Raw genomic sequence first — 15,801 nt, forward strand, 5'->3', positions numbered from 1 at the left:
AAAGGCAAATATTACCAATTTCTCACGCAATTTCAAAACCAGGTCCACAACTTCCACTTCAGATTTTTCTCGTACCCACAACAGTAGATCCTAGAAAATAAGCAAGGTTAGTGTATACAGCAAATGGACTTTCATAACTTAGTGACTAACTATGAAATGCGCCTAAACTCAAGGAAAACATCAGTTGCATAGGAGCAGTTTTTGCAAGGTGAGAGAGATGCAGGAGTTTGTTTTGAAATCTGTGATTGTTTTTGATACAATATATAGATTCTGATCGTCAGGTTATTTGATTGATTTCAGTGCTCAATATGAACAGTAACCTTGATACATTGCAATAGAATAATGTTCTAATGGCTCATTCACTGGATCATTGCACTTTTCATATATGTTGTGGACACAGGTATAAATGACATAATTTCAAAGTTTAACAAGTTATTAAACTTGGAAATATAACAAATAAAGATGGCATGCTTCAAAAAGGACAGACTGATAAAATGGGAACAGAAATTATATATTTTAATGAGAAAGAATGAGGAGAGTCAATAGAAACTAAATGGTAGATTATTGAAGGAAGTTCAGAGACAGAAGCACATGAGGCGTCCATTCACAAATCTTTGATTGTTGCACAATAAATTATGAAGGAGGTTTAAAAAAACCATAGATTGGATTCTTGATTTTATGATTAGGGTGCTGAGCACAAAAGTAAGGAAGCCACAGTACTCTGAATCTTTATATATTACTGCTTAAGCATCAGCTGGTGTATCATGTTTATCTCTGAACTTTAGGAAGGATGTCAAGACCTTCTCGAGGGCACAGAAGAGATTTATGAAAATAATCTCAAATAATTGAGTACTTCAACTATGTTAAATTTCATGAGAAGCTGGGATCTATCACCTTAGAAAGTTACGACCAGATTTAACATGAGAACAGTTGGTACAGACTTAAGAAAAAGAGAGGAATAAAAGATTGAGTTGAAGAAAATGTGTTTTCTTGTTATAATCTGGAATGAGTTGTGTTTCAAAAAAAAGAGAGATGGAAGCAAATTCACTATCAACTTTTAGAGAACTGGATAAATACTTGGAGTATGGAGAATGCAAGGGTTTGAGAATGCTTGTTTCCCTCAACCATAGAGCCAGCACTGGTGTAATCGACACACAGCCTCCTATGCTCTAAGGTTCTCTGATTCCATGGCCCTTAGTGCTGCTACTGAGATGGTAAATCAGGAGAACTCTGTCAAATGTTTCCCATACATTTGTTACTGAGGTTCCATTCCATTGGATGCCATATACAGAAACACATTTGCCTTCCTGAGCCGCCTCACTGTTGCTCCTCCCAGCTGCTGCTCTTGCTCCCACTTGTGCCCTTTTCCATGTTCCTGTTTTCTTAAACCCTTCCCCCTGACTTGCCCTGGATCAACATCTCATCTTAATTTTCTATTTGCAGTCTCAGGCGATTGACTACAATATTAGAAATTGTCTCCAGGCCTCACCGCAATGCAGTGCTGTATATTATAGATGATGAGCTGCAATCTTTCGAAACAGCATGTCCTCCAAATCAGCACGATAAATCCCTCAGGTGATCCGATCATAAAAGGTTCTAAAACGTTTCTGTGCTTACTTAAGATTAGTTGATTAGAAACTGAACATTAATGAAATTAAAATAAAACAAATAACTGTAGATTGTGGAAATCAAACAAAAAACAACTTTCCAGAGAAACTCAGTAGGCAAGCAGCATTGTGGTCTGCAATCAAAGTTAATGATTTGAGTCCAGCGACCCTTCATCAGAACTACATGAGATTAATTCAGCAAAATGAAGTTGGCTCAGTTGTCTTCCTACACTCATTTTTAATTGAACGTTCTGTGTGAACACTAAAAAACAGAGTACAGAATAGAAACAGGCCCTCTGGCCCACCAAGACTGTGTTGATACCTGTTGCCTTTCTAAACTGAAAACCTTTTGCCTTTATGCAGTCTGTATCCCTCTATTCCCTCGGTATTCATATCTGTCAAGAAACTCTAAATGTTGCCATTTTACCAATTTCCACCACCACCTCTGGCATCACCTTCAAGTACTTACCACCCTGTGTAAAACAGTTACTTTTCACATCTCCTTCTAACTTAACCCTTTTAAAATGACACATCTACCCTCAGCAAAAAGACGAAATATCCATTCTATCCATGCATCTCAATTTTGTAAAGGTCTATCAAGTTCGGCATTCAAGTGAAAACCAAACAAGTTTTTCCAATCTCTCCTCATAGCTAATACCCTTCAAAACTGGGAACCTTCTGGTTAACCATTTCTGTACCCTCACCAAAGGCTTCTAATTGTGTGGTGACCAGAACTGTATACAATATTCTAAATGTGGCCTGCATAAAGCTCTATACAGTTGCAACATGACTTGCCAATTTTTATACTTTATGCCCCAAACAATGAAAGCAAGAATGCCTTAACCTTCTCGACCACCTTATCCACTTGCGTTGCCACCTTCAGGGAAAGGTACATGTGTACACCCTGATCCCTTTGTACATTGATAGGAAGAGTTCTGTCATTTACTGTATACTTCTGAAATAACTGTATAGAGATGGTATCCTGTCACCAAGTCACCCTTTATTTACTTATGCACACCACACTGGCTGTGGTCAGTCAATTCAGAGCCAGTCCCTGAACTGAGGAGATTCTAAATCTCCTAGTTATACTGGTCAGCCAGGACTTTCCTGTTTCTATTCTGTACTCTTCTTTTTTAATTGTTCACACAGAATGTTCAGTTAAAAATAAGTGCAAGATGACAACAGAGCCATCTTCATTTTGCTAAATTAATTTAATTTAGTTCTGAAGGAGGGTCACTGGATTCAAATCATTAACTCTGATTTCAGACCAAAATGCTGCTTGCCTACTGAGTTTCTCCAGAAAGTTGTTTTTTGTTGTTGGGGTTGTTAACCTGGGCCAATGATTTCATAGTCAATAAGGTCCAACTAGTTCCAATCACTACATCCCAAGCCAGGGATGTAGGCCTGGTCTTTCCCTTGCAGCTTTTCTTGTGACGTTTTCACCCAAGTCCGGTTCCTCCAACTCTGACTCTGACAAAAATGACCTGTACTGGACCATAGCCCATCTCTTGAGTCCGGAGTGTCTTGGGAGAGTTTCCTCCTCTTCTTCCGGCAGTAACAGTATTAAGGCTGCATCCATCTCAGGAGATGGTAGACAGAGGGGGAGCACCTGCAGTTTCTGACAAGCCTTCTGGCTGTTCTGAGGGGCCAAGTATGTTTTATTTCTGTTCTGTTTGCAGGGTAACAAATTTCAGGTGTTTGTTCAGGACCCTATCATCCACCCGAACTTTATAAGTCACGGGATTTGACCTCATGCTAACCTCACCACTACTCATACAGGAACATTTCCATGGTTCCAGCACCAATCTTGTCCCCTGAATTAAATTCTTCCTCTTGCTCTCTCTTGTGTGCGCGCTTAGAGGCGGCCTGTGGCCAGCATTGGTGCTCCTGCTTCCATTTCACTCTCTCTCCTGAGGTCTGGGAATACCAGGGTTTGCCTGGAGTAGAGTTTTCTCCCCATCAGCAACTCTGCTGGAGCCATCCCCTGTTGTTGCGTGCAGGATGATCCTAAAATTGAATATAAATTGGGATAGTTTGGTATCAAGTGATGCTCCGGTACAGACATGGGAGCAGGGCTCCTTTGATTGCCCTCACTTTATCTTCCAACGGGTGTAACACGATTCTGTAACCCAAGTAGGTCATTTGGGGAGCCTGGAACACCCATTTTACCCTTCAAAGGCATATCCTCTTAGTGCATGTTCTCAGACGGGACAAGGTCTTGCGCAAACTTAAGGGTTAGAGTCCCAAGCGACCCTTGTTAAAGACAGTTTCGGCAACCATAGATACAGCTGCACCATATTGACCTCCATGGGAACTGGGTGACCATTTATTGAAACATTAATTTTAATTGGTTCGGATTTGAATGTCACTAAGCAATTTAATCAAAAGGAAACTTTTCACAGATTGAAATTATACTTCACACAAAGGAAGGTGATTGCGGTTGTTAGAAATCAGTCATCTTAGTCCAGGAACACACTGCAGAAGTTCCTCAGAGTAGTATTCTCGCCCCAGTCATCTTCAGCTGTTACATCAATGAGTTTCCTTCCCTTCAATGGCTAGAAATGGGCATGTTCACTGGTAATTGCACAATATTCAACATCATTCACAACTCCTTGGATATGAAGCAGTCCATGTATACATATAGCAAGTCCTGGCAACATTTAGACTTGGGCTAAGTAGCAAGTAACATTCACACCATGCGAGTGCCAGACAGATCTCCAACAAGAGATACTTGCCTCTTGATTTACTATGGCATTTCTGTCACCCAATCCCTCTCATTCAATATCTTTAGGGCTACCATTGACCAAAAACTCAACTTTACAGTCACACAAATACCATGACTATAAGAACAGGTCAGATGCTAGGAATTCTGTATACTTTATAGGGAGTACCTGGGAAAGGATCCATCTCAATAGAATTAAAGAAAAATAACTAAACTGCAGATTGAGGGAATGTTAGATTGCATGTGTAGAGGGACAATGTCTCAATGATTTGAAATGTAGCATGAGCCCTTTTGGGGCTCAGCCTAATATTATTTGCAACTTTATATACAGTCACTATCATGGTAAGTAATTAGAAATAAGGATTTTCAGGGTTTGAGTCTGAAAATGTAATGATAAGACATCACTTGTTAAAGGTTCCAAGATAGGTAAATAGATGCCATTCTTACTAAATTATTTTTACGTGAAATTCTGTTAATCTTTCTCCCAACACTTTCAAATCCATAACCGCTACTACCTAAAAGGACACATTGTGGCAATACTGTGACTTAAGTATTTTATTCTGGGACTTTTTGACGAAGAAAGGTTGAGACAGAGGTAGGGCGAGCAGTCTGCTCAACGCCAATAAAGTAAACAGCTTGGGAGGCCTTGGGATTTTTAAAAAGCTGGCACAATCGAACTAGCTTGAATGGGTGGGGTCAAGCTCCACACAACCAAGATTTCTAGTTTTAGCTTCCTGCAGTTGCTGAGGATTTGAAGCTGATGTGGAAGCTCTTATTCTTCTCTTTGTTATAGCTAAAAGCTGGAATTCTCTTCCTGCTGCTAGAATTGCATGTGAGACTATCTACTTCCTGAATTTGCCAAGGGTGTATTTATGGGATTTTACTATACTGGAATAGTTAATTAGTAGTAGTTTATGTAATTTTTTAAATGCATTTCGATGAGTTACAGTTAAGCCAATTTTATTTTGACTGTATTTTAACTGCAGTTTAAAAACACCAGTGTTATTTGCTTAATGTTGAGTAGTTTGACCAATCGAATTGCATCTGGAACACCATGCCTTACACTTCCATTTAATATAATAAAGTTAGGGTTTAGACTATCTTTTTAATATAGTTTGAGGGGGGTTTGATCTAGTACATGACAAAGGCACAGATGTTTAGGAACACATCCTGAAAGTCTCCATGCCACACCGTCCCAATTTGGAACTATATCCCATTCCTTCATTGTTAATGGATCAAAATCCTGAACCTGCCTTCCCAACATCACTGTATGCCCATGTAGATAAATTCCAGCACCACAGTTCATTGTTCATTTATCCTGAATCTGTTGTGCAAAACCTAGCTTGATCTCAAGACTATTACAAGATATTTCAAAAGTAATAGAAAACTGGGACTTTCCTACAAGAGAGTAGTCTTCTATACAAAAGAGGTTAAATCTCCCCAATCCAACACTCCAGTAGACTTCAGTCACTCATCACTCCTTTCCTGTCCCCTGCATCAACCAGGAATGACACCCACTCCACCCAATATATCACATTTAAAACTTTAATCTAGGATTTGAAATCTACTCACCACCCTAGCTCAATTCTACTTCAAGTTTTTCCAGCATGACGTCCCTTAGTTTCTCCTGTCATTATATGCCCCATCATCAGTCTAACACTTTCAATACCCTTGGCCTTATTATCTGGAAATGCCATCAGCAGCACTGTCTCCTCTTCAAAAAGCCTTTATCAAAATTAATCTTTTCAACTTGTCGTTCGGTCATTCCCCTCAATATCTCCATCCGCATAAAGTTTTGTTTTCTCCTCTCCCCCTCTGTAAGTGGCTGTCTGACATCTAGATTCAAGGTACTATATTGATGCATGTTGTTAATGCAGTAGCCACATGGTAGAGTTGGGCAATTCTCACCCAAACCTATTTTGAAATATCTAATGCTTCAACAAAGGGCTGTACTTACTGCCTCACACAACACCTCAAGGTGAAGAATCTCCAGCTTCTTACACATCTCCTGGTATCTCATACGAAACCAGCCATCAAAGTTAGGAGATTTAAAAAAGCGCCTGTCAATTCAAAAAAAACAAATTCTGATCAGGCCAGCAGCTTATTACAATTATACCTCAAAGTTAAAAACACTTCAGCAGACTCATAATACAGTGGAGAACCAAGCCAAATACAGAAATTACACAGAAATGAAAAAGGAAATAAAAAGGAAATGATTGCATTTAATAATAATTTAGGAAGTTACATAAAAACGAACTGAAAGATCTTTGAAAAACATATACAGAATGGTCCAAAAAAGTGTGGGATCATTTAAGGAGCCAAGAGGAAAAAGGATTAGTGATATGGGGAAAGAACAGGACAGTCAGACTAACAAAAGGATTGCTGCAGATTCAGTGAACTAAAAAAAAAAGAGATCTTCCTGTGAAGGGCATGGCTGTCGAGGTACGAGTGAGCACTTTACATCAGGCATTGTGAAAGAGGATGGTTTCCAAATCTAGTCGAGAAATTGGACAGAAAAGGTTCAAATTAAAGGAGGAACTTGAAAATTTTGGCAGCACTTAAAATACAAATGTTCCACCTAGTCCTGATGTCATGAATCCTAGGTTACTAGGATTATAAAGTCATAGAACTGTACAGCATGAAAACAGACCCTTTGGTCCAACTCATCCATGCTGACCAGATGTCCTAAATTAACCTAATCCCATTTGACAGCATGTGGCCCATACTCCTCTCAACCTTTCCTATTCATACATCCATCCAAATGACTTATAAATGTTTTAACTGTAGCAACCTCCACCATCTCCTCTGTCAGCTTATTCCATTAACACACCATCCTCTTCGTGAAAAAGTTGCCCCTTAGGTCCCTTTTAAATCTTTCCCCCTCACTTTAAACCAATGCCCTCTAGTTTTGGATTCCCCCCACCACACACACACACACACACACACACACACACGGAAAAGACCTTGGTTATTCACTGTATCTATGCCCCTCATGACTTTATAAACCTCTATAAAAGTCATCCCTCAGCCGCCAACATTTCAGGGAATTGCAGGTGAAAATTGTGAAAAATCTAGTACATAATTTTCTAACCCTTCCTAAATTTGGGAGTAGTGCCTAAGAATTAGAGAGTGCAAATCCCACATAAAAGGGGAGGAGAATAAATCTACCATCTAAAGGGCAATCAGTCTAACATTTCTGCTGGGTAAACCTTTGGAGGCAGTGGATAAGACTTTGGTAGCACTCAGGTAACAAGTTAGAAGTAGGATGGAGGGGGCTGGTTAAAAGCATTGAAGTCATGTCAGGCAGGCTGCTCAATATGGGTTTGCCACATGGTCATTTTCCAACAGTGGGAATCACAACAGCTTGACCACCATCAAATTGATTGGTTGCCAAGTAAATAATTAAAAAGGACAACTTCCAGTCCTCTTCTCAGACTCCCTGCATTTTGCTAGTGGTTAAGCGACACTTTCCCCATGGAGACATTGCCAGTTATACCCCTCAAGGATGAGGGTGAGTGGTGGATTCATTGCAACTAGAGCCACCAGAGCTTCAGGAAGGGTTACAATGGTCACTCACATGACAACAGCACATGAGCATTTGTCTGTGTAGCACTGCCAGGTCTACAGAACCAAGTTACATTGTGGAAAACCAACCCCCTTCATCATTGGATGAAGGGTTCGGAGGGGATTACTTAACTGGCTGCTGTCAAGAATACTAGGAAGATTCCAGCTGCAGACCCTCTGGATGCCGTAGAGATTTAGGACCTGCAAATGGACTCTGATTCTTCAAGTCACACCAGGAAGCTCACAGATTATATAAAGCAACATTAATTGTCATTTGGTAAAATATTAATTTGTCAATTACTATCAGCAGAGATTTAATGAAGACAACTAATGTTTAACTAAATTAAGTGAGATTTTTGGCAAGAGAATTATAGGATGTATGGTTGATGTTGTGTTTGTGAGCTTTTCAAAAGACATTGCTTAGGGCTCCACATTACTAACTTCATTACCAGCATTCAAACACATGAAATTAAAGAACACTGACAGAATGAATGTGAAACTGGCTAAGAGACAGAAAACAGAGGGTACAGGTGAACACTTTCTTCAGATTGATATTGAACATACATCTGTATTAGTGAACTGGATTTGGGTAGGAAGATAAACAAAAAAAAAAGAAATTTTAGAACTATGCAAACAGTGGACAATGTAGAGTACGCCGATGCTGGGAATATCCAGCCATTTGAGGAACAAAATATAAGGTTCAAATTTTGAATTTTTGCTGAAGTATGAGCTGGCAATTATAAGGGATGAAGGTAATACTTTAAGAGATAAATTACTTGTTGCTTAGTTCCAACTGATTTGAAGTTGATGCAAGATGGGGCTCAGGATGCCATTTACAACCTAAGGCCAGAGATAAAAATGTGGATTATGGGTTCAGCAACAGTAGGAATAATTGGGAGCAAAGTTGCAGAGGTAGAAGTAGTTTGATGTAGTTGAAAATTAAGTGGGATTTCTAATCCATGCGAAGCAGAGCAGAATACCAATGTTATGCAGAGTTTGTTGAACTTCAAATAGCACTTGGGAAATGGGTTGGGATCAGGAGCTATAAAAGGCAGCTGGATTTTCAAACTGGGGACACGAAACAAGAACTGGGACTGCTTCGGAGCCCTGAACTCACTCCTGAGTGGGAAAGGTCACTGACCTGGGATTCTCATGGAGGGAACCCCGTTAATTGGCATGGAGACAGCAGGGGGAAATGCGTGTTTGCACGTATGTGTGTATAGATAAATTACATCACAGGGAGGCCTTCTGTTGCATCAGGATCCAGACAGGGAGCGCCTCAGTGCCTGCCAGGAATGCTGGCCTCTGTGTGTTCACGTCCAAGCATTAAGCTGTAAACTCCCCACACTTTTCATTAGAAAACTGAAGATTGTCTGGAAAATCGTAGTTGGCCACCTTTCAGTGTGCTCAGCAAGAACCTTAATAAGTCTAATTGATTGCCTGTCTCATGGGGCATTGGTAGCCCTTTTGGCCCTGAATCTGCTTTCACCAAAAGAGTCAACAGTAGGAACACTCTAAGGAAATTGGCATCCCTAGCTGATGCTGGCAGTTTGGGCCCCAACCATCTCTGCTTCCAGTTGAGAGTTTCTGACAAAGAACACACATGAATGGTTTTCATCTGTGCCACTGGCTTTCAAATCGAAGGTGATTCCTCCAGACCAAAATAAAAGGCTTCAATATTTGATAGCTCCATCAAACTCACTTATGGTCAGACTTTCAAATAAATATAATGACATACTATACCTGTATAATCCTTCCCAATCTCCTTTTTGCACAGAGGTCAGTTGCGGTCCAGCATATTCCAGTGTCTTCATGAAGTCTTCTTTGATAAATGGGTGGATCTGTGGTGGGTTCTGTCAGAAGTAGGTAATGAGAATGAGGAATTCTCTTTCTACAATGCATGCAAAAGTTTTCTGAACTCTTGCCAGAATCTTATTAACTATTCCCAAATCACAAGTACAGTCTCCCATTGGGAACAATCTATGACTTTTCCATCTGTTTCTCCATTAGAGGACACTAACCTTTCAACTTTCATCTCAATCCACTAAGTGAAGAACAACAGATGCAGTAGCAAATTCTCAAAACACAACTGAATGAATCAATGCCCATCTGTCACATGCTGGCTGCAACAACAGTGGCATTTTTTAACATTGCATTAGGAAGAGAGTGGCTGAGCATCTGGAGAAATGTAAGCTGACCAGTAACAGCCAGAATACATTGTAAAAAGGGTTAATCATGCCTAATAAACCTGACTAAATACTTTGGGGGGATAGCTAACATAGGTATGGGATTATCTACAGACGTTATTTGTATGGATTTCCCAAAGGATTTTGATTAAGTTTAACACAGAAGATTGTCAAGGGTAGGGACGTGCATTAAGTGTTGATCTTTACAATGGCACTGCCATCCGAAGAACAAACCAAAGCGATCAGGATGCACTGGAGAGACAGTGTGCAAAAGAGGGGGTTTAGTGGGAGAGACAATGTATGGAGGTTTGGGTGGGGATGGGGTGAGGTGGAGAAGAAGTACACAAACAAACAAGAGTGATATAGTCTGCATGAGGGGAAGAGTGAACACATGCGAGAGTGGGGGGAGTTGGTTGGTTGATCATCACTGATCTGTTTGCAGATCTAATTCCACGTTCCTATCTACCTCCAATAACCTTGGATTCCACCACCTAACAAGAATTGATGTACCTCTGTCTTAAAGATATTCAATGACCCCACCTCCATCTCCTTCTAAGGCAGTGGCCCAAAGTCTCACAACCCTTGAAGAGGAAAACAAACCGTATTTGTTCTGGAAAGGACAACCCCGGATTTTAAAACAGTGGCCCCTAGTTCTGCACTAATCCACACAAAGAAACATCCTTTCCAGTTCAGCTAATCAAATCAAGTGACCCTTCACATTTGTAAACTCCAGTGGAAACAAGACCAAAGCATTCGCTCTGCCTTCATAACATATCTTGTTCATTCCAGGTAGTTGCAACCTCCCCTGAACTACCTCCAATGCATCCTTCTTTAAAAAAGACGAGCAAAACTGCACACATGCAGTCGTGGTTATACTATAGCCCTGTATAACTCAAGCATAAGATCCTTACTTTCATGTCAGTTTCTCCAATAATAAAGAATAGCATCTCACTACCCTTCTTGATTACATGCTTTACCCGCCTATTTACTTGTTGTGACTTTTGCACCCAAACACCCCCAAATTCCTTTGCAACTCAGAATTCTATAGTCTTTCACCATCTAAGTAATACACTGGTTTTCCCACATTATACTCCATTTATCAAAGTCTAGATCACTTACTCAAAATATTGAGCTTGCAGGCAGATACAGATTATGCCTTTATCACACCATACTTTCGGAGCTATCTTGTGTCATTTGTAAATGTTGCTAAATGCCTTTGTTCCAGGTTCAGAAGCTCCATCAGTTTACTTCTTATCACTTCCCTAATGACTGTAATTTCACCAAGTTTCTCTCTGCCTTCAACCTCCTGATTTATTCCTACTTCTGGAATTTTTTTTTGTATTCTCTGTAATATCAGAATCAAAATATATGCTCACTACATCTGCCATTTCCTCAGTATCAACAACTAACTCACTATTCTCACTCTCTAGAGAATGAACACTCACTTCACTTACTTGTTAAAATGTTTAAGTCCTGGTAGAAATTCTTGCTGTCCATTTTTATACTATGTTTTTCAGTCAAAATCCTGGAACTCGCTACCTGACAGTAAATGGTCTACAGCAGGTCAAGAAGGTGGCTCACCAGCACAGTCTCCAAACCAATTTGGCATTGGAAATAAATGCAGGCTGATAAATTACCAGTCAATAAATGGAACGTGAAGCAGAATGCATCAGCAGTACTCAGTTTTACCTTCCATGCAGTGATGGTTCTCTGAAGTGGCATCAGACTAGCAACATATCTCTCCTGAGGCAAAAGAAAAGCAATATTGTATAGTTTAAGCCATTTCCTACTCTGCTAACAAAATCTCCTTCAAAAGTTTTCATTTTTCAGATAGTTTAAAACAGTGGTAAACTAATGATCACATCATAAAAGGTTCCAATTAATGTGCTATGGGCTGTGCTGACACCCAGGGTACTCTTGGAACTGTGGAAACATTATTACAAACAAAGTTGACAATGGGGAACCTGTAGATTTAATATATCTGGTCTTCCAGAAGGCATTTGATAAGGTACCACATAAAAGGTTAATATACAAGATAGGACCACATGGGGTCGGGGTAATTTATTAGATTGGATAGAGAATTTGCTAACAAAAAGAAAACAACAAGTCTTTTTCTAGTTGGCAAAATGCACCTGGTGGTATGCAGAGTTCAGTCCTTGGCCCCCATCTGTTTACAATCTAAATAACAACTTTAATGCAGGGACAGAAGGCACTACAGCCAATTTGTAGATGACAAAATTGATGGGTAGGTACAATGCAATGAAGAAATAACACAAGTTACAAATGGATAAGGATAAGTTAGATGAATGGGCCAAAGTTTGGCATATGGACCTTAATGTTGGTAAAGTGTGAGGATATCCATTTTGGTCTGAAGAATAGAAAGGCAATTTATTATCTGAATGGAGAGAAACTTCAGAGTGCCTTAGTGCAAAGGGATCTGGGTGACCCCATGCATGAACTGTAGAAAACTAGTATGCAGGTATAGTAATAAGCAAGGCAAATGATACTTTGGCCTTTATTACCAAAGGAATAGAGTGTAAAAGTAGGCAAGTGTTGTTGCAAATGTACAAAACATTAGTGATACTACACCTGGAGTGGTGCTTACAGTTTTGATCCCCTCTCTTGTGAAGGGATGCAGCTGCATTGGCGGCAATTCAGAGGAGGTTCACCAGATTGACTCTAGAGGTAATGGATTTGTAACAAGCAGCAACAACGAGCAGTTTGAGCCTATACTGTCTGGAGTTTAGAACAACAAGAGGCGATCAAATTCAGGTATGTAAGATGTTAAAGGAGATTGACAAAGTAGGGGGAGGATTGTTCCACAAAGGAAAACCTATCAAAAGAGAGGTCAATTTTACAATTGAGAGGTAGCAAATTGAAATCAAACATGCAGAATTAACTCTCCAGAGGGTCATGAATCAGTGGAATTCACTAATCTAGAGTGTAGTGAATGTTGGGACATTGAGCAAATTTGAGGAGTAAGATTGATTCATTACCAATTTAAAATCTAAGGGTTATGGGGAGTGGAGTAGCATTGTGATCAAGGTCAGATCAGCCATGATCATACTGAATGGTGGAGCATGCTTGAGGGGCTGAATTGTCTCCTCCTGATCCTAGTTCTTATGGAAGGAAAAACACTGGAGTTGGGAGAAAAGATTAACAATGTCATTATACATGCCTGCACGCATGTTATTAACATAAAACAGGAAATGATAGACATTAATCAGCATTTGTGAAAAGGGAACAGATAACATTCCAGTTCAATGATGCTGTGCCTGAAGTTTAGTTGGAGACAAAATTTTTAAGCAAGTCAACAAAAGGGCATGGCGTTATGTAGGAGGTTGGGGGATAGTTTGGGAAGAAAGAACAAAATGGAAAGTTTGTGACAGGTCGAAAGATAGGAGTGAGCAAATGACTGAAGGGATTGATAGCACAATGCAAAATCATAGGATGAGCAAAAGAAACAAATACATGCACTATGCTGGGGTATAAATATCTTCAAGGAACAGGATATTCGACATTTCGGGCATAGGCCCTTCCTGATGAAGGGCTTATGCCCGAAACATCGAATTTCCTGTTCCTTGGATGCTGCCTGACCTGCTATGCTTTTCCAGCAACACATTTTCAGCTCTGATTTCCAGCATCTGCAGACCTCACTTTCTCCTCTATATCTTCCCTCATATCATAGACTTTGCGAGTTTTGAGAAGATTTGTAGCTCAGGTTGAGGTTCTGGATGAGCTGCAAGGTTTGGTTTCAGACATTTCTTCACTATACTATGTAACATCATCAGTGAGCCTCCAATGAAGCACTTTGTGTTTGGGTTTCCTTAGGTTGGTGATGTATTTTCCTGTGGTGACATCATTTCCTAGAGTGATGTCAGTTCCTGTACTTTTTCTCAGAGATGGTAAATGGAGCCCAAGTCGATGTGTTTGTTGATAGAGTTCCCGTTGGAATGCCATGCTTCTAGGAATTCTCGTGCATGTCTCTGCTTGGCTTGTCCTAGGATGGATTTGTTGTCCTTCCTCATCTGTATGTATGGATACTAGTGAGAGTGGGTCATGTCTTTTTGTGGCTAGTTGATGTTCATGTATCCTGGTGGCTAGTTTTCTGCTGTTTGTCCAATAGGGTCCTTGAAGTTCCTTAGCTGCTGTTTTAGTGTGTTGGTGGATTTGTGGGCTACCATGATGCTAAGGGGTCTGAGTAGTGTGGCAGTCATTTCTGTGATATCTCTGATGTAGGGGTGAGTGGCTAGGGCTTCTGGACATTTTTTGTCTGCTTGTTTCAGTACAGCAACAGACAACAAGCAAAACTAATGTAATTGGCAAAATATCTTGCAAGAACTGTAATAAACACTACATTGGACAAACAGACAGAAAACTAGCCATCAGGATACATGAACATCAACTAGCCACAAAAAGACATGACTCACTGTCACTAGTATCCATACATACAGATGAGGAAGGATACCACTTTGACTGGGACAACAAATCCATCCTAGGACAAGCCACACAGAGACACTCACGAGAATTACTAGAAGCATGGCATTCCAACTGGAACTCTATCAACAAACACATTGACTTGGATTCCATTTACCACCCCCTGAGAAAAAGAACAGGAAATGACATCACCACAGGAAAAGACACCACCAACTCAAGGAAATCCAAACACAAATAGAAATTGGGCTACACCACCAGTGTTTCATCTGGAGGCTCACTGATAATGTTACCTACTATGGTGACAAAATGTCTGAAAACGAACCTTCTAGCTCAGCGAGCAAACCTACATCCATCATAGACTTCCTTTTTAATCTTTGTCCCAACATCTGCCTCTTTTTCTGCCTTGCTTAAAAGTTATTATATCTCCAAGTACTTTCAGTTTCTAACGAGGGGTAAGTGACATGAAACATTAACTCTGCTTTGCTCTTCGCAATGCTGCTAGATTGGCTGACTATTTTCAGCATTTTCTCTTTTTATTCCAGATTACTAGGATTGGCATATCTTGGTTCTGTAATTTTAAGCCCATTCTTTGTTAGGCTATGAACAGTACATTTGGAACCCAAATTTAGAAAACACAGTTAAAAGACTTGAATAAATCCCAATAACTTTTCCCTGTCCACCTCAAAGAGGAACAAATTACTCACCAGGGGAATAATGAAACTTTGAGTTAGTTCCAGTAAGTGGCGACGAACAATGACACTCTGCACTTCTGGTGGACGTTTCCTTTGAATACCCTATAATTAATTGAGTAACAACAAAAGTTAGTTGATAGATATAACATTCCTCTGATCAAAAATGTTAGACAATAGTTTTTTGAATGCTTTGTAACTGTGAAGACTACAATTTGGGAAAAAATACTACCTGCGAAAGGCAATGGTTCTCCTTATTTAATCCAAAATAACTTTTCATTATTTTCAACATATTATGAAATTACCCTTAATAAATTTGCTGCAAGAACAATCTTAGCTTCTCTCATCTCTCCACATAATCAAAATCTCTCAATCCTGGTTAATCATCACTACATTCTTTCCACAGCCTTTTATTGTTCATTGGATATGGGCATCTCTGGTGAGGTCAACATTTAATGCCCAATTTTTCAATTCTCTTAACAAAATGGTGAGCCATTTTCTGAACCACTGCAGGCTGTATCCATAAATTGAATGTACTTGCTTTCTTGATGCCTGATTTCAAGTGTCTAGTGTACTCCTGCATTCTCTTCCTCTGA

At 39.9% G+C, this 15,801-nt stretch overlaps 1 protein-coding gene across 1 annotated transcript in view; it reads right to left on the reverse strand.

Moving 5' to 3' along the window:
• The window catches only part of dennd6b (DENN/MADD domain containing 6B), a 113,872-nt gene that overhangs the window by 3,990 nt on the left and 94,081 nt on the right, over window positions 1–15,801 (reverse strand). The window contains exons 15-19 of the mRNA XM_060842549.1: window positions 15,221–15,310; window positions 11,769–11,822; window positions 9,637–9,746; window positions 6,287–6,389; window positions 16–90 (exon numbers count right to left, since the gene is read on the reverse strand). Coding sequence (XP_060698532.1) covers window positions 16–90; window positions 6,287–6,389; window positions 9,637–9,746; window positions 11,769–11,822; window positions 15,221–15,310 — 432 coding nt within the window. The remainder of the gene's footprint in view (window positions 1–15; window positions 91–6,286; window positions 6,390–9,636; window positions 9,747–11,768; window positions 11,823–15,220; window positions 15,311–15,801) is intronic.

The sequence above is a fragment of the Hemiscyllium ocellatum genome, chromosome 23 (genome assembly GCF_020745735.1).
Source record: "Hemiscyllium ocellatum isolate sHemOce1 chromosome 23, sHemOce1.pat.X.cur, whole genome shotgun sequence".
NCBI lineage: Eukaryota > Metazoa > Chordata > Chondrichthyes > Orectolobiformes > Hemiscylliidae > Hemiscyllium > Hemiscyllium ocellatum.